The sequence below is a fragment of the Mytilus californianus genome, unplaced genomic scaffold (genome assembly GCF_021869535.1).
Source record: "Mytilus californianus isolate M0D057914Y unplaced genomic scaffold, xbMytCali1.0.p SCAF_13, whole genome shotgun sequence".
Lineage (NCBI taxonomy): Eukaryota > Metazoa > Mollusca > Bivalvia > Mytilida > Mytilidae > Mytilus > Mytilus californianus.
Window position 1 is genome coordinate 26,385,337 of NW_026262615.1, and position 23,417 is coordinate 26,408,753.

Here is a 23,417-nt window from a genome sequence, read left to right on the forward strand (position 1 = left end):
CCGTTGGTTTCTTTCGCCGCCCTTTGGTTGACTTTTCCCTATAGTGTTCACCTTTTTAAAATATTTTACCTTAAATCACAGCCACAGGCTTTATCCGACAATGTGTCGGTTTTAACTACTGCGCGAAAATTCTGCGGACGGTACGGGGGCAAATGTTTATTGCACTTCGTCAGTCGTTCATCAAGAAAGAAAGAAAATACTAGTGATTGTTTTTGAAACCATATAACTCGAATTTTAGGATTAAACACTGGTTATCGTTAGTCTCAAATTAAGAATCTAATTGGTTTGTGTCTTTGTTTACCGACATGCATAAGCTATTTTCACACGAATTCCAAGGACATAGACAGATTGCCTGCATGGGTGATATTGACTGGTCTTTGAAAGGACTTTGAATTTCCGTCATGATTATTCTTCATATTTTGTAAACATTTTTTAGCTATTAATTTGCATCATCAATATTTGGGTTTTTTTTATCTGCCGAAGGTAAGCAAAACAAAGGGTGCAAACAAAATTCAGAAATTGAAAAGAGAGACAACGCCATTTTTCAAAAGGCAAACAGAAGAAACATAAAATGATTCTGCGACTGAGCACAGGAGAATTTGCGTAACTTGCCCAACTGACGTCAAACCATAATCAAAAACTGCTGTTCCAGAAAATTTATTTTGTGACGTCGAATCGTATGGTCTTTGATGTCATTATACCTGCATATTGTCTGTAACAAAAGGATAACAAAGTAGATTTATGTCATTGTTTGTCTTGTTCTCATATCCCGTTATCCTGCTCTTAAAAAAAAATGTATAAATGTATTCATTCTTACAGGCTGCAGATGTACTATGCCATGGAAAATTCCGAGAGAACAGGTGCCATGCCAAAGTAATGCAGAGAACGCTTGAACTTTATATGAAAGGAGACAACAACAACATGAAAAAGAAACCGACTGTAGTTAAACCTAAGAGAGTAACAATTAAGGATGATTTGGATTGGTAGGGATTTAATCAAGGCTCGTTGAAACAGTTACCTATTGGTGTTAACTGACATCCAAGTACACCTAGGCTGCATCCAAATCTGGACATTGAAAAAGTGGAAACAGGAAAGAAATTTATCTTTGCAGTCGAGATAATGCTATCTGTTTCAGATTGCTCCGCTCGGTGAGAGCGAAAATAATTCAAAAAGGAACGAACGTATCTTGTAAATGCAGAAAAGGCGTTTCATTCTATTTTGCTATATTCTGATTTCAAACTAACAAGCAAACGGAGTGCTATCCATGCTGCCATGTACCAAGAGCTGCCCACTTCTCTTTGAAATGAAACCAGTGAGGTATCCTGGTAAATATATCACTTTGGGAATATACTCAAGATTTAGGTAACTTTGCAAAAACAACGCGTTACATATGGATGCATTAGTATCTCCCCTTGCTACTGTATCCTATATAGATATAAGAAGATGTGGTATGAGTGCAAATGAGACAACTCTCCATCCAAGTCACAATTTGTAAAAGTCAACCATTATAGGTCAAAGTACGGCCTTCAACACGGAGCCTTAACTCACATCGAACAGCAAGCTATAAGGACCCCCAAAATGACTAGTGTAAAACCAATCAAACAGAAAAACCAACGGTTTAATCTACATGAAAAACGAGAAACGAGAAACACTTATGAACCACATTAACAAACGAAAACCACTGAACAACAGGTTCCTGACTTAGGACAGGTGCAAACAAATGCAGCGGGTTTAAACGTTTTAACAGGCGCCAATCTTCACCCTAACCTGAAATAATAGTGTAACATCACAACATAGAAAGACACACTATAAAATATCAATTGAAATGGCTTAACTCAATAAAAATACATATTAACGAAAGCAAGTAAACATACACTGAACGAATAAATTTGATTTATGACACAATGTTAATACAACATTAATAAAAAAAAAGGGGGGGGGGGGGGGTGAGATGTAAAACAATATTAGAACGACAACTATGCTCTTTAAAGATATAAAAGTTCATACAGCAATGTTGACCGGTTAAAGCAAACGGCAATTCAATTACAAACGATGTTTTAAATGATTTCATTACAATTGTGTCAAAAACGGTGATGCATTTATCTATTTGAAAATCACGTTCTAAAAATATATCTTTGAATGCAGTAGTTAAATGGACGCAAGCAGGTTTGTTTATTTTGAATTTATGCTTATATATTTATAAAGGCAAACAATTGCTTCCGCATGCACATTCACAGATTTCATATTGTTGTGTTTAACTTCAGCCGATAAACACACCAATATTTATTTAATTATATAAATAAGTTTCGTATCCTATCAAGAAATATTGGTATGGGTGTGACCTGTTGTAGAATAATGATACATTTTAAACAAATCACAACACTTTATCCTTTCTTGATAGTACACAAGGTAGAATAAAAAGGATAGATAAATATATTAATCGGTCGTTAGAGTACACGGCATTTTTGTTAAAAATGATTTTTTTTTAAAGTGATTTCATTATAAATGATTTCTTTACAATTAGGTCAAACACAGTGACGTATTTATCTATTGGAAATTCCATGCTAAATATATATCCTTGTAATGCAGGATTTAAATAGACGTTAGTAGGTTTGTGTGTTTTAATTCATGCTGATACATTTATTTAGTTAGGGCAAGCATTTGCTACCTCATAATTAAATTTTTAAATCCTACTTAAAAAATCACACAAATTCAAATAACAAATTCCACAAGAAGATATTCAATTTGTTTAAATTGTATTGGTTAAATATAATGATTGATTAAAACACAACAGCTGGTATTCCATGAGCACTTTTATGTATCTTTGTTACACTGTTGGTACTTATACAAAACATAATTTAATTAAAATCTTCTTTATTTCCTGAACTTCCCCAAAAAAGATATAGGCAAGGGCGAGAGTAATTGTAGCTGTTTGTTATAAATAACATGCGTTCATGCTAAAAAAAAAGTTTATATACATTGAATACTGTGCAGACGAAACGCGCGTCTGGCGTACACAATTATAAGTATGGTATCTTTGATGCGTTTTTACAGACCTTCTGTTCTTTGGTCAATTGACTAAAACTCAAACGGGATCATACAATTCGATTGATACGGACTTTTTTAAATATTAAAGCCTTACTTTAAAATCTTTTTCTTCAGCTGTTGAATCAGTAATGGTTGAACATTAATGATACATATTTAATATAAAACATTCTTAACCTTTCATAAATATTTTCATCCATGAACATGTTCAATTTCTAAATTATTGAACTGGCTGTTATAATCCGGTTTGAAGACATATATGATTGAATTCAAAATAATGCCATACAAAATTTGTTCACCTCAATATTCTGTGGAGTTTGCCTTGCTGAATCGTTAGGTTTATATGAAGATATTTGTTCGCTGCTATTTGTTTGTTTGTTCGCCGTTCGCTGTTCTTTGTTTTAGTTGTATTATTCATCTCAAAATCATATTGAGGCATTAAAGAAGAAAAAAGGCTCACATCTTAAAATTGCACAACAGCACTTATCAGCTATAAATATAGGTTTTATTCTTTCGTCTTAATTTTATTGTACCGTATTTAATAGGGTAAAATATCATCTTTGTGAATGATAAGTAACGATAATCAGGTTGTCTGCATATTGATATTAGCTGCGAATTACAATATGAAGCTTTTTGTCGAGTGAGCGCAGCGAACGTGTTCAATACGGCTTCACATTGTGTCGTTCAGCTGATATTTTACAATATTAATATGCAGACAACCAGATAATCGATTTATCGGGTTAAATTTGCGGGGTTTGTTTTGCATGATAATGATGGAAACAAGTGTTTTCTTTGTTTCACCAGGAAACCGGAAGATAACTTGATAAATCCGGGTCTAACTTATCAACGTCGGTTCAATCATTATGACGTCGGTGATATATCCAAGTCAAAGTTATAAAGGGCGGATCAACGTATTTGACGTCACAAAGACGTGATATGCAATTGTATTTTAAAAGAGCAAAGGAGAGTGATAGAGACAATGGGACGACCGATAAAACTTGTTATCTGCCAAAATCAGAAACTTTAAATGCTTGTTTTGTAGGTAAACATGGCTAATCAGGCACCAACACCGATACAGAGTTCAATTCCTTTTGATTTAAAAAGAAGAATAAGTGAACAAGAATATTCGTCACATACAGGTAAGAATGGTATAGTCATTTTGATATAAAGTAACAGTATAGTTTACCGACGTGTTAATTTCACAAATCGATTGAGAAGACAAACCAAAGGGACATTTAAAAACTGATGGGATTCGACAAATACCATAAGAGAGAGATATTTGGTGCGTCGACAGCGTAAGCGTCTCCTGATATGTTTGCAACTCCGGCCATGCAAATCAATACTCTCAAAATGTCACAGTAAGAAATAGGACACAATCGGTTAATTTACAGATTATACGGCTACTCAGTAATTAAAGATTTGAGACTGCAAACAAAACAGATATCGTATCTGTCAACATAATTATTATGGAGACTAAAAAACCTATGTTTTGTCGGTTTTTTGTCTTTCTCTCTTATAACCCTGTTTTTACAGATTTTGTGGGAAACACTCCAAGGCAAATGAATTGTAAAAAAGCAAGAGCGTATCATGTATATCGCATCAAAAAAGAAGTAACATTTGTTCTTCTCATTTAATAAAAAGGCTTTGTTCTTAATTGTTTTTTACTGTACAACATAAATAACGCACCACATCTTACGATATAGATTAGTTCTTTTTTTATTGAGTATATTGTTTGTATTAACTGTGTACAGATACGCCTAAAATGAGTGCAACTATTAGAAAATACAAAAAATAAGTACAATTACTGTACGATCATTCTGAATGTAAAACATCATCAACAATTTTAACAGAAATTTAATTAGGTCCAACAGATGACTTAGATGACAAAAAGAAAAGATGGCTCGTGGTTGGAATTTTGTTTGCACAGTATTTTATCGCCAGCTTTGAGAAAATATGTTGACCCCGTTGTTACCAACCTTTACCAGGCACTCCTGCTCTCTGATCGGATCGACAAACAAACACACACGACACATCTACGGACATATGGCGTGGCAAATATCTACCTCAATTATGAAGCCATCAATAACAACAAGACAATATATGGTTATCGTACAGTTCTATGGGATTACAAAGTACAGAATGCTGTTGATTTGTCAAAGTTATTCCTCCAGACGCACATGGCACATTACACAGCGTTTGATGGATCGTGTGATTCGTCGGCTTTGTTTGGAATGATCAATAAGATAGACAAGTTTCCTTTAAATGTTCAGACGGCTGCAAATGATGTAAGTATATACCAAAATGTCTGATAAACTATACCAATATATTATCTTGTATATGCTGAATTTGGATATTTAGAGTGGCATTCGGATGGAAACTGTTTATATGGAAAGAATGCTTTTTAACCACTTGAGTAAAAAAAATCTGAAAGCAATTTTTCTCTATCTACCTTCACTTTTAAAATCATAGCCCTTATCAAATTGTCCCTCATATAATATTATATTATCCATGATCAATAAATATTCAACAAGGGACACTATTCACATATATTCAACTATATGTATATCATGAGTTCCTGTGCTATAAAAACACAACATAGCATATTCCATATTCATTTTAGTTAGTCCCTTTTTGAATAAAATAATTAAATTTTGTTTCGATGCATCCTCAAACATTTGGCTACATACTTCTTAAATAGTTTTGTTTCGCATCGATACGTTGATTTTCCAAATTTGTAATTATTCCCAAAATCAAAACTTACAAACTTTCATCCAAATGTCGCACTTAACAAAAATGAACGAAATCAAATAAAAATTGTAAGACCGATCGGCCAATTTCAATTGAAGATCTGTCGGTTTTAATGTTTATTAGATGTTAAATACGTGGTACATGTGATGAGAACTATTGACACTCTCTTTACTTTTAAAGTACGGCAAAGCAGCTTATATGATATAAACACTTCGTTATTTTCAAGCGTAATTGCATTTAAAATTACCATTAAATATGCACACAAGTTTCAACTTACGCCCAACAACTACATTGTATACCTTTAGTTAAAAACCTACTTAACCCATTTCCAGCCAAGTGAATTGTCAATATATATACATGATATATTCGTTACATTAAGCTTGGAAAGTTAACCTCCCTGCCTATATTTATTTCTGATAAACAAAAGCCTATATTTTTATAGACGATTGCACATGTATCGCAAGCATATGCACATCATGCAGATATTCATATATATTCTATATGTATTTCAGGTCAGATCTACTATAAGAAATGAGTGGGCTCACTGTAATTTCATAGTCTGGGATGATGTGAAGTACGTCCAGTCACTACAGCTAATTGAAAATTTCATTTATCTTCTGAATTTAAATGCAGCTGATGAAAAGCAAATGATTGATGAATTAAATAAATGGAGAAAGAATGGTAATGAACTGTACCTCGGTTTATTAATAGATATATGTTATTACTCTCTAATTACTGTTAACCCTTTCATAAACACTATCAAAGTTAAAAATTTCACGCATACTTATTTGATACAAGTTTAATGAAATTTACTTTGATGTTGACTATTCACTATTTAACTGTGTCCGATTGAAAGTAGATAATAAAAAATTTGGATCACGACACAAACTGTTATGAAAGGAAGAAACTCAAATCAATTCTCTAAGAATGTTTGGTCCTGTCAGAAGTTTTAAAATTTATGGGATATAGGAAGTAATTTTTTTTTGTCCATCTAATTTCATCAAGCTCTTCAAGCCAACTATTATCAATCGATTAATGTGTCTATATAGTGTGTTGTCAGTCGTTGTCTTGTTGTCATTTATCCCATACCCGTCCTTTAACTTTGTTTTGTTACTTCTTTGGTATTTGTGTTTATTGTTCTATTTTGTTATTAATATGAAACGAGTTTTAGCAAGAGTTATTGCACTTCAACTGGTATAATCTATAGAGAAATTAGATAAAATCAATCTAGCATTTTTTGTGAAGCATGAATTAAAAATGAGTAATGCATATAACCTATGATAAAAAAAATGTAAATAAATACACAATCAAACTGATCAAATGAGATATACATTTAAAATATCTAAACGCATTATATTCAAATAATCACTCTTTCACAATTACACTTCCAGAATGAATATATTGATATAGAATATGTTTACGTAATACAATTGTGCACAATTTTGTATATTAATAAAAGTCTTTGTTTGTTACAATTATTACTCATTTACATACTTACAATAGGAACAAGTTTCTTGCAAGGTTATACCATTAGCTTTGAATTAGTCAATGAAATCAGACAGAAAATACAGATACTTGTGGAATATGCTGAAGTTATATCCAAGACTGCAGATAAAGAATTTGGATAGGTACAAGAAGCGCTGATAGATATAGGAGAAACGCTCACACAGTATGACAAAAGGATATCAACCCTTGAAAATGTAAGTTACACATAATTTGAACATGCGCACCAAGACATGTTAGTGGTCTCAATCCTATGGATGTCCTTGTAATTTTGTGCAGATGGTTGTAGGATCTAGTGATATCTCTTAGAGGGTCTGGGTTTTCTTTTTACCAAAGGGCAATTAAATTAACAAAATAGGTCATACTATATTAGAAATACTGACACATGACAGCATTTTGACTAGGATAATCACAACACACAGTAGTTTAACAAAGACTGTACACTCTCAGAAACTGCTACTCTTACAGTATATGTCCAAATCAAATATTAAGTGCAAGTGCGCATTCAACATTGTTTCTTTACAAAAGCGTGCATAGATTCCTTCACTGGCTGGACAAAGTCCTTCCTTGCTAATTACCATACTGAATCTGTCGACAAATAGTCAAATATAGATTAGATCAAAATAAGTTTGAGTTGAGAACCCATGCTAACCGGTTTATTTTTACGTAATAGATTTTAAAAGAAATATTCTATCAGTGTCAAAGGAAAAACACCAAGAAAAATTCTTTTACTTCTCCTTCAGATACTATTATAATTTCTCTTTATTTTAAAATCGGTATTTTGGAACTAAAAGATAAGCTTCATGCTTTGTATTTATCTTGATATTGTTACATATTGACGACGTCAAAGTTAAATCTTTGATAGAAAAAAAAAACCATCAACCTACCCAAGCTTACGCACGTATTGTCTAGATAAATCTCATGAGTACATTTGTTCATGTACGATGTATCAGAGCTTTGCAAAATAGATATTCCAAAAGGTTGGGCCAAATACGCATAATGCCTTCAAAGTTAGGGGCAGAAAAATCTCAGTAATTTGAATAATATCATCATTTTATATACAACAAATTTACAGAAAATTAATGCATCATTGCTACACTATTCGGCTCATAATACCTTTGGAGACGAATTGTTCACCAACAGTACCATCAACCAGTGGTCGTTAAAAAAAGATACCATGCTGATAATTTGGTTGGCAATATACGCGTTTCTTTTACACATGACACATGAATGGCACTCGAATCAAATATTTGGAAGGCCAAATCAAATACGAAGTTGAAGAGAACTAACAACTGAAAATTCCGAAACGAAGGGACAAAGATGACTATGCATATCTACGCCAGGGGGTACAAATACTTTAGGTTTTGAATGATTTTTTTTAATAAACAGCAAATTAAAAGAAAATGCACGTATCATTGACATTTCATGTCAACACCAAAGTGCGGACTACTGGTCTGGTGATAATCCAGAAACTGGCTTGCGTTTCGTTTACATACGAATCATCAGTGGTGTTCAAACCAAAGCAGTTGGAAGACAAACTCAACAAACGCTGCTCAAGATATAGAAAACCATAAAGGCGGAAATGATTGCCAAATACGCTTAAGGCTATCTATGCAAGGGGGTAGTGTTTCAAATCAACATTTCATAAACAATAAGTTTACGAAACATAACCGTATCATTGATATTCCACACAAATGTCCATCGGGTCATCAGTTGTCACAAACGTGGTATGTTCTTCTTAACAATTGTTAAATTTCAAATGGTGCTTATGTATCTCAATTAATGCATCACACTCATGCATTTTCAAACTATGCGGATATCATTGACAGAAATGTGCTCCCGACACTCAAACTGTATCAAAAGAGTAATGAGGAAGAACGACTAAAATCTACATTTCATAAATTTTAGGGTTCCCATAACGAATTAATTAAAATATACGGCGAGTCTTTGTTTTAACTCATTAGTGAAATATTTTCGAGGTCTTCGATTTCTAAATATCAGAAAAGTCGTCTGATATTTATATTACCCATGTTTGTCTTATTTCCGATTACTAGTATAACATGACGATTCAGACGATCCCCTCAGTTTTTTTTAAACTCACCAAAATTGACAAAAAGACCCTGGTTAATGAAACGATGAAATTGATTGAGTATGGATGATAGAAGTAGAAATTGTAGGGAAGATTTAGTTAGGATTGAACATTTCGGATCTTTAAAATTCCACATCTGATTGACACTGTTGGATGACCTTATCTTTTCAATTTTAGTTTTACTAATGAACTGCCCCGTTTGACCTTCAGTCATTTGGGGAAAACGCTTCATATGACGTAAACGTTTCATTTACTCTATTGCAAAACAATCATCATTACGTTTTGGTCTAGTGATTAAGATTATCTTTTAAAGATATGTTTTACAATTCGAATTAAAATCAAGAAGTTTTTGCATATGAACAACTGAAATATGACTTTACAAAGGGTTGTGATTGCGCGTCAGTGTATATAGTCCTATTTTCAAGCCAGATAAGAGTTTAACACATTCAACATATATAATCATTTCATTCAACATTGGCAATTTACATGACAGATAGATACTCTTATGGATAAGATATACTTTATGACTGTAGAAAATATTCTTAAAATCATTCTGCTTGATATATTAATGTGCTAGTTGTAGTATAGCAAGAAATGCATATTGCTTTTCCAGAAGATAAACAGAAGGAAAGTGCGCAATTCATGCAAAAAAAAAAAACAATTGGCAAAGCTGGAAGAGAAAATTTTCCGATGAGATGACAAAGTATATCGTCGTATTGCCTTACTCCTCTTATTTCTCCTTTAAGAATGCCCTTAAAAATAAAAAGGATTTCACATGACTAAGGGCTCAACTGCTGGATAGATACCAGCAGTTGAGTCCCTTAGTCATGTATATATGATGAGTTTATCTAAAACTGAGAATTGAAAAGGGGAATGTGTCAAAGAGACAACAACCCGACCAAAGAGCAGAAACCAGCTCAAGGCCACCAATTGGTCTTCGACACAGCGAGAAAATCACGCACCCGGAGGTGGGCTTCAGCTGGCCCCTAATAAAATGTATACTAGGTCAGTGAAAATGGACGTCACACTTAACTCCGAAACATATAAATGAACTAAAATTAAAAAAACATACAAGACTAACATAGGCCACATGCTCCTGACCTGGGACAGGCGCAAAAATGCGGCGGGGTTAAACATGTTCTGTGAGATCTCAACCCTCCCTTTATACCTCTAGCCAATGTAGAATAAACAAACACACGGCAATACGCACAGTAAATCTGCACAATTTAAAAAAATAAATACTTAAAAATTGCGTTTTAGACCTTTTATTTGTTGCTGTGTATCATAATTATTATTTCGTTTAAGCATATATCAGGCCATTGCTTTTCCTTTTTTTTTTATTGTTTTCAGTTGTCAAAATGATCAAAGCAAGGAGAATGTTGATCGCTGAAAAATTTTTTTTAACCCCGCTGCATTCTGTATGTTCCTGTCCAAAATCAAGATCATGTAATTCAGTTGCGTGAAGATCTATAATTGCTAACATCTATATTATTTTTACTCTGTTGGATAGATGTGTTTTTATGATGTGTTTTTTTTTTTTTTTGCAATCATACTAAATCTCCTTATTTGATATTGACAAAGATGTCCAAAACAGAAAAAAAAAAAACAGAAAAAAGGAGATTTTGATCTCGAGCATCATGGAAGAAAAATTTATTGTAGAATGCTCATCAGGTGCAATATAATTAGTGCCATTAATATTATTCATTCGACATTAAGAATCTAGTATTCTTCTTTTAATTAAGGTAAACATTTCACTTTAAGTATATACAATCTATTTGAACTGTCTTTGACATGTACTGATTTGAATTAATCTTCATTGTTGTAGACTCTTAAATTATGTGCATGAAATATGTACTATGCTAGTAAAACACATATAACTTTATGTATAAAGGCATTTGTTAAAAGATTCTGCCATGTGAATAAAACTTCAATACAAATAGGATCTAGGAAGGAAAGGTTAGAGCGTTCGTAACATCGCACAAAAAGTTAATCGGTAATTAATCACATCCATCAATATATGAAGTATCTGACTATCATTTGAACAGCTTTCCAAAAGATTATCCAGTGCAAAAATATAGTGGTATTCTAGAATATCACTCGAAGTTTCTTGGAAATGGCAAGTATTTGTCGTCATGAGGTGCAGCTAAAATGTCTCTTTAATCGTTTTTTCAGACAGTAGCTGTACAAGGAAAGGCATTAAAGGAATATGGATCTGTATATGGTATGTTTCATTACAAAACCACGATCCTGCATTATTCTTCTATTTATTGAACATTAATGTATTAAACATTTATTTTTATATTTGCTTAAAATGATTACCAAATTTCGATCAAACATCATCATGTTTAAAACTACAAACTGATCAAATAAAGGGTCAGATATTGAAAAAGAGATATTCAAGATATTGATAATGTTAACCGAATAAACTGAAAACTTGATTGGGTAACAAGATGTTTGAGTTTTTAAAACCCCTGAGTTGAGTTCACTACTGGTGTACGCTTCGCCACCGACGGAATTACCAGCCTTGTATTAAGCACTACTGTGTTAATATGAAGTACGACGACAAGGGTTTTTTAAATGACCTTGACTACCCATGAGGGTCTTGCACGGTCGGACTAATATGAAGTATTGTTGATGCCGTAGTGTCATGTAAAACCACTCTTCATGAAATGTTAATTTCACCCGCAACACAATCGCAACACAATAGTTTTGGTGTTAGCTATATGCATATATAGTCTTTTTGATTGCTTTGTTTAAATGCTTTCGTCATTGATTCTCTCTCCAACAATTTGAAAAAAAAGATCTCATTGAAGATACCAGGCTTTTAATTGTGCACTAGAAATTTTGTATGCATGTTAGATACGAATATTTAATTACTACCACGGGGTCGATATCACTGTAAGTGGTCACTGTTGGTTGGAGATTTGTTTCCACGGGGCTTTATATTCTAAGTAACTTGCATTCCTGTGTTGACATAAAATATCATTAATGTTATCATGTTCTGTATTTTTACTGTATAAAATGCTGATTTTGCACAACAGTTTTGAAGTTTGGCCTGATCGATTTAATCTTCCAACGGTTTTGATTCAAACGATATCGAGATGTCCTATGTACACGAAGCGCATGTCTGAAGTGTGGTATTTTCACGATATTTTAACCTTGTTTCTTCCCTTTTTACTATTTTTATCACTTTTAATTCACCTTGTCGTAAAAAATCTTTTTTAGACTCTGATGTACACGAAATTAAGCTATGGAAGCAGGACAGTATATATTTTATAAAAACAGACATAGTCACAGATATATTTAGAATATTAGAAGACCATCATCGTGTACTTTTGACAGGAGTTTCCGGAATGGGAAAGACCCTGACTGCAAAGAATATATCATTGCAGTTAGTTCATGAAAATCAATATAGCATAGTGCCATGCATGTCTCTTCAAGATATAACAACACGCTAAAAAGAAAATGTTCGTCAGGTGTTTTTTGTAGATGATATATGTGGAAAATATACAACAAATCTCAATATAATTGAAAACTGGAGAAGCATTAAGAATAGGGTAAAAAGTATTCTAGATAAGGGCATGACAAAAATATTGGCCACCTGTCGTACTGAAGTCTTTAAAGAAGAGATATTTCAGCACGCATTTGATTTATTCCATAAGAATGCGTACAATTTATCTGACCATTATTCAGTTAAAGACAAATTAGTCATTGCTAGCAAATACCTTGAACATAACGACCAGATGTTACCAGAAATTACAGATATTATAAACAAAAATACGTTTTCCCCACTAATGTGCTTCCTGTTTTCTCGACACAAAAAATTTGATATCAATGAGTTTCTCAGCAGTCCGTACGATACATTTTGTACAGAATGGGATAATCTAAAATCGGTTGACACAGAGAAATTTTGTGTTCTATTACTATGTGTAATTTATAACGGAACAATTAATGATGTTATTCTGGATATTTCAAACGAGTTGGAAAAAGATGAAAAAAAGAAACTAAAAGAGATTTTTGAATGGTGCAAGTTAAACCGTGGCACATCTCGGTTAGCAATTCAAGCCAAAATGAAGGTCTGTATTGACACTTACTTTATTAAAGTAGACAGGGAATACACAGTTATTCATGATAAGATGTTTGACTTTCTGTGCTCTTACTTTGGCAAAACACTACTCACCCCTATTCTCAAATATGCAGATGATAAAGTCATATGCGAACGTGTACAACTAAAGTCATTACAGAAACCACATGGATATTTTACAATTATGGTCTCAGAAGATGATGAAGAGAAAAACAATGATAGGATAAAAACTGACCTTGAAAATGGAAAGATACATTGTTGCTTGAACCATGCGCAAATGAAATATAAGGAATACAGGATTAAGTTTCTAGATATCATTAAAAAATTAGAATACAACTTGATAACGAATTTGATTAATAGTAAGGACGACAATGGGATAAATTCCTTCATTATTTCATGCTTGTGTGGTTATGATGAGCTTGTTGCTTTTTTTATTTCTGTAGGAGCTGATGTTGATTGCCAAAATGGATTTTTTACACCATTAACAGCAGCGTGTCATGATGGACACTTAAAGACGGTTGAAATTCTACTTATTAAAGGATCGAATATAAACCAAACAAATACACATAGAGAAACACCACTGTATACTGCTTGTTTTGGAGGCCATTACTGTTTAGTAAACCTTCTCATAGACAAAGAAGCTAATATCAACAAACCAAATAAATATAGTCGCACACCCTTATACGCATCGTGTTTGACAGGCCATGAAACCATAGTTAGCCTTTTGATTGATAATGGGGCAAAAGTTTCCCAATGTAAAGATTGTCTTATAGTTGCCTCTTTAGGGGGCCACGACAAAATAATTGAAAAACTGCTTTTAATAGGATGCGATATAAATAGTGTCGATACGAAAGGGAAAACCGCCTTATGTATTGCATGCGAGGAAGGCTATACTAAAATAGTGAAGTTGCTTATTGATAATAATGCTGACATTTTAAAAGTCGACAGTGATGGCAAGACGCCTCTACATGCCGCATGTTGCTTTGGGAACAACGAAATAGTCAGCATGTTGATTAGTAACGATTCAGATGTGGACATGATTGATGTAGATTTTGAAACACCTTTACACAAAGCATGTAGGAAAGACTCTATATACGTTATACAAACACTGTTGAATTATGGAGCAGATGTTCACAAGCTAAACAAAGAAGAACATGCCCCTATATATTTGGCAAACACAGAGGGAAACATTGTTGATGAATGCATTTTAAAAGCTTTACAGAAAAAAGAAATAAGACCAAGTAAAGGGGAAAATATAACACAAAGTCACAATAATGAATTTCAGAAACAAACAAATGTTATTACCAACAATTTGATTCGGTATGGATGGACACCTTTATATGAAGCATGTGTTCACGGAGACATAGAAACTGTCCAATCACTCATCCGAAACAGGGCAGATGTGAACATGAAAACTAAATCCGGTGAAATGCCTTTGGTTGCTGCTTGTCAACAAGGCCATGGTTTCTTAATTCAATTGTTACTAGATGAGGGAGCTGACGTTAATGAAGCCTTGTGTTGTGCTGTTCAGAACGACTATGATAGAACGATGAGAACTCTTTTATATAAAGGTGGAAAAATTGGCTATAAAGGCGTTGATGAGAAATCGCTCCTGGCATTGGCCTGTGAACAAGGTTCAACTAAGGCAGTCAAAATTCTTTATGAAAAAGGTGCGGATTTTAAAGAAATAAATGTAAATGGACAAACTTTGTTACACTTAGCATGCAATACAGATAGTGTTGATTTAATACAGCTTCTAATAGACAAGGGTTTAGATTTTACCATACATGACAAAAGCGGAAGATTTCCACTTTTTGTGTCATTAGTTAAAAAGTTTTATGATTTATCAAATTTTCTAATTAAAAAAAGTTGTCCTATAGCGATATCAGAGGAAGACACAAAAACAGCTTTGATATCAGTTTTGGAGAGTGGAAATAATGAACTGTCAAAGTTGCTTGTATCAATCGGTTATACAGAAAACTCATTGCACTTGAGTGAAACTATGTTATATTATGCGTGTAGGTTAGGTCTGCGTGAAAAGGTTGCGATTCTCCTTAGAAATGGGGTTGATTTAGAAAAAAATACAAGTATGGATACACTCCGTTGATATTAGCAGACATTAGTGGAAATGATGATGTATTGAGTTATCTACAATTGTTAATATGTGGAATAAGGAATACTTCATTTTCCAACGATAGTACAAGAATTTGTATTGGACCGATGCATGAATATGAGACTGAAACTCACTATTGTTTGAGCTTGCAAGAGTATGAATATCTGTTCCAAGCATGTATGAACGGAGTAGTAAATTCGGGCTTATATGAAATACGGTTCATGCTCACATACACTGGGTTTGATTTTTTCTTCAAACCGGGAAAAATCCATGTATCTAATTGGTTTGAACAAACACCGTTGTGTTTAGCAACTAGAAGAGGACATACGAAAGTAGTCAAATTCCTAATACAATGTGGCGTAGATGTAGACTTGACTTTTGAAGAATGGAGAACTAAGAACGATGTTTCCTTATCCATGACTATTCGATATGGATATACTCCATTGTTTGCAGCATGTCAACGAAAATATTATGAAATAGTTGATATGCTTTTAGAGGAAGGAGCAAATATAAACAAAGCATTGTATGACGCATGCAGAGAAAGTTACTTGGACACTGTTAAATTTCTTCTACAAAACGGAGCTACAGTTAATTCAATTGGTCGGTTTGGTCAGACAGCTTTGTATGGTGCGTGTATTGGTGGATGTAATAGCATAGTTAAATTCCTGATCGATCAAGGGGCTAACATCGAAACAAAAGTTAAACGAGCAAATGTTCTGGACGAAACCACATGCTTACATGCTGCATACCTTTGTGGTAATCGTGATATAATTCAACTTTTAATAAATAGCGGGGCTTCTGTTGATACAGTTGGTAACTTTGGGCGAACTTTGCTGCATAAAGCGTGTAGAGAAGGAAACTATGAAATTGTTAAAATACTTATTGATAAAGGGGTTGATATAAATGCATCTGACATGTACGGCGTTACACCTCTCATAGCGTGTGTATTACAAAATATTGATGATAGTCATGTGGAAAGAGAAAGTATTCCTCAAATGAGAAAATATGAAGATGATTTCGATCAACTACATGAAGATTATGTTCATCAATTGAAGAAATATAAACCATCTGATTTTATAGCGAAATACAATGTTCTTACAGAAAATCACTATAAAGTGATTCAACTACTTAAAGAAAATGGGGCCAGCTTTAATAAGGTGGATCAGGAAAACAGGGCATCATTTTCTTTATCATGGAAGATCGACGATTTGAAATATATTGGATTTTTGTTATCTCATGAGTTTTTACCGATAAATCATCACAACTAAATAAGAAAGTTTTTAAATCGTTGATTCCATACCCGCAAAACCAAGACGGAATAATCCTTGTAACTTAAATGTCAATCAAATCGTAATATACAAGCCGGAATCCTGCAATTTTGCTATTTCTGTACATTGTCTCTCACGATCTTAAATATGGTCTCGAAGTACAAATATGACCGTTATATGTTGTTATATCATGCAGCATAGTTAGGTGCATACTATCGTGAGTAATCTGAATTCTGAATCTTTTTAACACATTACTGTTTTAAACTTTTAACTTTTATTTACCTGTGGATAATGAACGTGAAAAGACATACATGAACGTGGCATACATTGTATTTGTATTTTATTATACCAGTATACATCAACTAGTACGTGGAAGATATGTACACTTAACCTTTTATTTCAATGATTGATAAATAAAAATTGTTATATTTCAAACGATAAACGTATTTTTAACCTGAACAAATATCAGCAATTTAGTTATGATCCTATCTTTTTTTTTAAGTTTTGTAATTTTATTACTAGACAATGACCGTAACGGTTATACAAATAGTTGATAGCAAATTTAAATCTTACGAAAAAAATTCTTATTAAAAGAGATATACATGTATATTAATCACCCTAAATGCAACTTGTGTATTATGTATATAAATTATTTATTGTTAAAACATGTCCAAATCCGTATTTCCATTTTGATTTTAATAGCTTAAAACTGCTTTTTAAATTGCATCAGAAATACAATGTGTGCTTTGTATTTCTAATTAAAGCTCTATATTAGTAATTGTGTTGATACCTTTAGTTGCGTTAAAGAGTCGTTTATCTTTATGTTTTTATGAAAGTCTATATAACATATTTTGTTCGCCTTTAGTGGGAGGGGGTCGAAGGTTCGGTTGTGTCAAACCAAATACTCTTAACTCTTAACTTGCTGTTTGCTGCTTCTACGCTTGTCTTCTTGTAGATTGTTGCCTTATGAAATATCACCTTTAAAATCAGGAATAGCGTATCAGTCTTGTACAAAAAAGGATTATCATATTCATATTGTATTAACCTGTTTTCGTCCTGAATATGCTGTTAATTGCCATAGGACATGAAATATTCATCTATTAATCAATCTCCCTCCTGTATAGTTGAATTGAAATAGATTTTGTAAAAGCCCTTTTAACTCATCATTATATCTCTTAACGTATTCAGATACTTTAACACCCCTGACTTACAAATATTTGGGTTTATATTGGTCCCAGTTTTCAAATCGTGGTCCAAAATTAAAATTTTTTTGAATTCAACAAAATTGAATATATGGGGTTCTTTGATATGCTGAATCTAACTGTGTATTTGGATTTTGAATTTTGGACGCCGTTAATAAATTGACCTACATTGAGGTCCAAAGGGTCAGAAATTTAACATTGTTTCATTTCATCAAAAATTGGATTCCTAGGTTTCTTTGGTACGTTGAATCTAACCATGTATTTAGATTTTGGATATTGGACCATAAAAGGTAAATGTCTAATTTCAATTTTTTAAGTTCTTAGAACTCATTTATTCTGTAGCAGAAACTATGCCATGTGAAATATTTAATCACAATTCAAATTGAGAGCTGTATTGCACAATTCAAAGAAATAGTAAGTAGAGTCATAGTTAAAAATGATTTACATTTAAACCAAACAGTTTATATTAAGTTTAACATAGAAGTAAGCATTTCGGATCGAAAGTGACCTACAATTACAAAATATTTCGTCGGAATTCATCCTCAAAATAATAGCAAACTCCGAATGAAAGGTTGTTCTACACAGAACTTAATATTTCGCTGAACTATACTTAACTTTACGTCCGGATTCAGGTACCGGATATACCCAGTTATCCACATTCATACAAATTGATGGAAGTAGAATTGCAGCATTCATAGAAATGAGACAACACTCCTTCAAGTACTAAATGACGTAGAAGTTAACAATTATAGGTAACCGTATGGACTTCAACAATGAGAAAAAACCTTATCGCATATAAGCTCTTAGAGAATCTGAAATGACAAATGTAAAATAATTCAAACGAGAAAACTTTTTATCTATAAAAACAAACATGATATACAACTACAACGACAACCACTGAATTACAGGCTCCTGACCTTGGGAAAAGCACATACAGAATTAAGATGTTTGCTGGCTCTTAACCCTCCCCTTAACCTCGGATAGTGGTATAACATGACAGCATCAGAACAAACGATAAATATTTGTTGAAAAGGGCTTATCTCACCAAGTCGGTACAAAGCATAAAAACCTTTCAAAAACACAAAAGACACAATTTACATTTCTGGGAGTATTTGCAGTTACTGAAAGCTAGATTATAAGTAATAACAACTAATATAAAATAAAGTATCTTAGATTAAATTTCTCTTGAAGAAAAGCAGAAAATACCAAAGGACATTCACTACTCATAGAAAGACAAACGAATAACGCTAGGGCAATAAGCGAAAACGACGAAAAACCGAACACATTCCCAAACCACAACATAAAAAACATAAGACTGAGCAAACGATCCCAACCAAAAAGACGGGGTTCAACTCAGGTACCAACAGAATCTTAGCAGTTTCTTGTTGATCATGCAAGTATAAATCCGGTGATTAGTCACAATCGTTGAAGATTGGACGGAATTGTTGTTATGACAAATGGAAAATATAAGAACATATATTCTACATGTCAATCAACCCATGATTGCGTAAAACTTTCGAAAGGATGACTACTGTTAGATATCAGTCGAATTAAGTGGCAGATTTAATTGTATGTGTCATGTGTCCTTTATGTCAAGTTTGGTGGAAAACATGAGTTTGAAATATTCTCCGAACTGTGAATCATTTAATCAGAGTACATCATTTATTTAGCGTTAAAAGATCATTTTAGTGTTGTTTTTTTAATTCTTCCCGAGTAACTCCTCCATAGAAAAACCGATTCTGTTTTGAGAAACACGTCCACAAAACGTATATAAATGTTGTCAATGAAAAAAATCAATCATCTTGATGTCAGTTTCAGAACATTTTTGTTGGAATCAGAGTGATTTTACAAGAATGATTTATCTTTTCCTAGAAAAAGTCATTTGTACCGGCGTCCGCCATTCGTTTTTATGAAACAAAGTCGAACTAGTTTTGTCAGTCTGTTTCTTAATTTTAAATAATGGGGTATAAATTGAGGCGACAATCGTTATCGATGATGATATCTCGTTTTTCGATTAAGAAAGGGGCATTTCACGGTAACAAACAAAAACTGAGGGAATCGTATGTAATCTTAAAGGAGCAATACTGGGTGCATCGACAGGGTAACGGTCTTCTGCTATGAATGCATCAGACCGCCATTCTAAGAGAGTCGAAAGATACAAAAGTGACATTCAAACTCATAAGTCAAAAAAACGGCATGGCTAAAAAGAAAACGAAAAACCGACACAAAAAAGTACACAAAACACAACATTGAAAACTAAAGACATGGCAACACGAACCCCGCCAAAAAATGAAGTTGAATTCAGGTGCTCCAGAAGGGTAAGAAGTTCCTGCTCTAAATGATTCTACACCCACAAAACCAAGATGGAATAATCCTTGTGTCAATCAAATCGTAAGATGCAAGCCGGAATCGTATATTATAGCTAGTTCAGTACATTGTCTCTCAACATCTTGAATATGGTCTCGAAATACAAATATGACCGTGATATGTTGTTATATCATGCAGCATAGTTTAGGTGCATATTGTCGTGAGTAATGTGACTCTTACAATTTGAATCTTTTTAACATATTTAACACATTACTGGTTTTAACTTTTATTTACTTGTGGATAATGAACATGAAAAGACATACATGAACGTGGCATACAATTTAATTGCATTTTATATTACAAGTATACATCAACTAGTACGTGGAAGATATACATACATAGACTTTTATATCAATGATAAATAAATGAAAATTGTTATATTTCAAACAATAAACGTACTATTTAACATAAACAAATATCAGCAATTTAATTGTTCTCCTATTCTTTTAAAATTATGTAATTTTTATTATTACTCAAAACTCATAGAAAGACAAGCGAAAACGACGAAAAGACGAACACATTCTCAAACCACAAAATAAAAAACATAAGACTGAGCAAACGATCCCAACCAAAAAGACGGGGTTCAACTCAGGTACCAACAGAATGTTAGCAGTTTCTTGTTGATCATGCAAGTATAAATCCGTTGATTAGTCACAATCGTTGAATATTGGACGGGATTGTTTTTATGACAAATGGAAAATATCAGTTGTTATCTGTAGAACATATATTCCATATGTCAACCAACCCATGATTGCGTATAACCTTCGAACGGATGACTAGTGTTAGATATTAATGAGATTAGTATTACATTTAATTGTATGTGTTATGTCAAGTTCGGTGGAAAAGATAAGTTCAAAATATTCTCCGAACTGTGAATCTGTTAATCAGAGTACATCATCTATTAAGCATTAAAAGTCATTTTAGTTTTTTTTTTAATTCTTCCCGAGAAAATCCTCCATAGAATTATCGATACTGTTTTGAGAAACACGTCGCCAAAATGTAAATATATGTTGTCAATAAAAAAAAAACACTCATCTTGATGTCAGTTTCAGAACATTTTTGTTGGAATCAGAGTGATTTTACAAGAATGATTTATCTTTTCCTAAAAAAAGTCATTTGTACCGGCGTCCGCCATTCGTTTTTATGAAACAAAGTCGAACTAGTTCTGTCAGTCTGTTTCTTAATTTTAAATAATGGGGTATAAATTGAGGCGACAATCGTTATCGATGATGATATCTCGTTTTTCGATTAAGAAAGGGGCATTTCACGGTAACAAACAAAAACTGAGGGAATCGTATGTAATCTTAAAGGAGCAATACTGGGTGCATCGACAGGGTAAGCGTCTTCTGCTATGAATGCATCAGACCGCCATTCTAAGAAAGTCGAAAGATACAAATGTGACATTCAAACTCATAAGTCAAAACTAGGGCATGGCTAAAAACCCCGCAAAAAATATGAAGTTAAACTCAGGTGCTCTCGAAGAGTAAGAAGTTCCTGCTCTAAATGATTCATCAGTCGTGTTGCTCAAGTAAGTGCAAACCCGTTGATAAGTCTATTGTGGTATGTCACTTTTGAGATAAAACGGAACGGGATTGTAATTACAACAATTGGAACATATCATTCGTCATCTGTAAAACAGAAATTCCATAATAGTGAACCAAGTCGTAATTGCGTCCGTAAAATTTAAGAAGGGGTAACTTCAACTTCAATACTTGGAACTCTTGATTTGATACTTTCTTGTGAGCAGCAAGGATATCATGATAAGAAATACAAGTCCTGGAATGTCGTATCAATTGGGATATATATACTCCGTACACAGACGATGCTGCAATGTTGCTATATAGAAATGGAATGTTCACAATTGGGAACTGAACTCATCTCTTTTGTCGTAATGTTTTGCTTTCAACCGACCCTTAATGTCACTTATGAAGGTCAAGATGCGAGTCAGACTTAACTGTCTATGTTGTTTCCTTGATCTCAAGTTTGATGGGATAGATATGTTCAATTGAAAACAACACGTTTAATAATTTCATGCGTCCGAAGCGCTTTTCAGGATTTACCTTCATCAGGAACGCTCAAAGCCAAACATTTGAAATCCGAGGGATGTATCAGTACCGAAACAATTGAAGAGCTATATGACAAAAATACCTAAAACAAATAGCCAAATTCATCTAAGGTCAACTTTGCCTGAGGGAGTTGAAACCTTAGTTTCTTTATAATTTAAAAATTTATAAACGGACAATTTTAGAAAGGTTTGTTATAAATCATGTCAGTACCGAAATACACATAGTCACCAAATTTTGAATTATGTAGTAAGATAACATCATCTTCATAGCGGAAAATAAAGTTAAAGGATACTGCCAACTTGTTTCTTTCTTCCTAAGAAATTCCTGTATGAAGTCAGCCTCATATGAATAAAGGAAGTAGTCGGTAGGAAGAGGAGCACATTTCGTTCAATGGAAAAGCTGTTTGTTTGTTGAAAAACACATCCTACAAACATAACAACTATATGCTGCCAATCTTGAAATCAAGCATCTTGATAATATCTGTTTCAGAGATTTTTTGTGATTGAATCAGTGTTATTTTATACAAAGTACGATTCATCAATCCCTGACGTTGGTCATTCTTTTGTTTTATGAAACATGACAGGACCAAGTCTGTATATTTGTTTTTTTAGTTCTGAATGGGGAATACTTGTGTAAAGTGTAGGAAAGAAAAATGTGTTAATATTATTGCAAGATGAACAAATCTTAGATTGAATGTACTCCAAAAGATATCCAAGCCAACTGAAGAATATGTAGTTTCACAAAAACTTTGAAGCCTGGTTTTAATTGTTGATTGAATTGATGTTAATATTTTAGAAAGAAGTTTCATAGAGCACTTGGAAAATCACACACCATAACGTTGCGTAGTTTAGAACATACAATAACGTATAAATAGTGATACGTAAACGTCATACAATGGAGCAGAGGGTATTATGATGAAAAATGAGAGACTC

At 33.2% G+C, this 23,417-nt stretch overlaps 3 protein-coding genes across 3 annotated transcripts in view; all 3 read left to right on the top strand.

The window, feature by feature from the left end:
• Positions 1–2,124: 2,124 nt before the first annotated feature.
• Positions 2,125–23,417, top strand: part of LOC127723427 (uncharacterized) — a 246,666-nt gene continuing 225,373 nt past the window's right edge. Inside the window, exon 1 of the mRNA XM_052230050.1 lies at positions 2,125–2,166. The gene's annotated coding sequence lies outside the window, so the exon portion shown is untranslated. The remainder of the gene's footprint in view (positions 2,167–23,417) is intronic.
• LOC127723905 (putative ankyrin repeat protein RBE_0220) lies at positions 12,645–15,407 on the top strand. The gene is made up of 2 exons (XM_052230622.1): positions 12,645–14,310; positions 15,339–15,407. Exons 1-2 carry the CDS (start codon positions 12,967–12,969, stop codon positions 15,405–15,407), a joined length of 1,413 nt encoding a protein of 470 aa, XP_052086582.1. The 5' UTR covers positions 12,645–12,966.
• The window catches only part of LOC127723906 (ankyrin repeat and KH domain-containing protein 1-like), a 29,243-nt gene continuing 21,824 nt past the window's right edge, over positions 15,999–23,417 (top strand). The window contains exon 1 of the mRNA XM_052230623.1: positions 15,999–16,848. Within this exon, the coding sequence (XP_052086583.1) occupies positions 15,999–16,848 (850 nt within the window). The remainder of the gene's footprint in view (positions 16,849–23,417) is intronic.

Coding starts and splice junctions, on each gene's coding strand:
- LOC127723905 (XM_052230622.1), top strand. CDS start 12,967: ATGACAAAAATATTGGCCACCTGTCGTACTGAAGTCTTTAAAGAAGAG. Junction 14,311..15,338: donor TAGGATGCGATATAAATAGT/GTCGATACGAAA, acceptor AATTAAAAAAAG/TTGTCCTATAGCGATATCAG.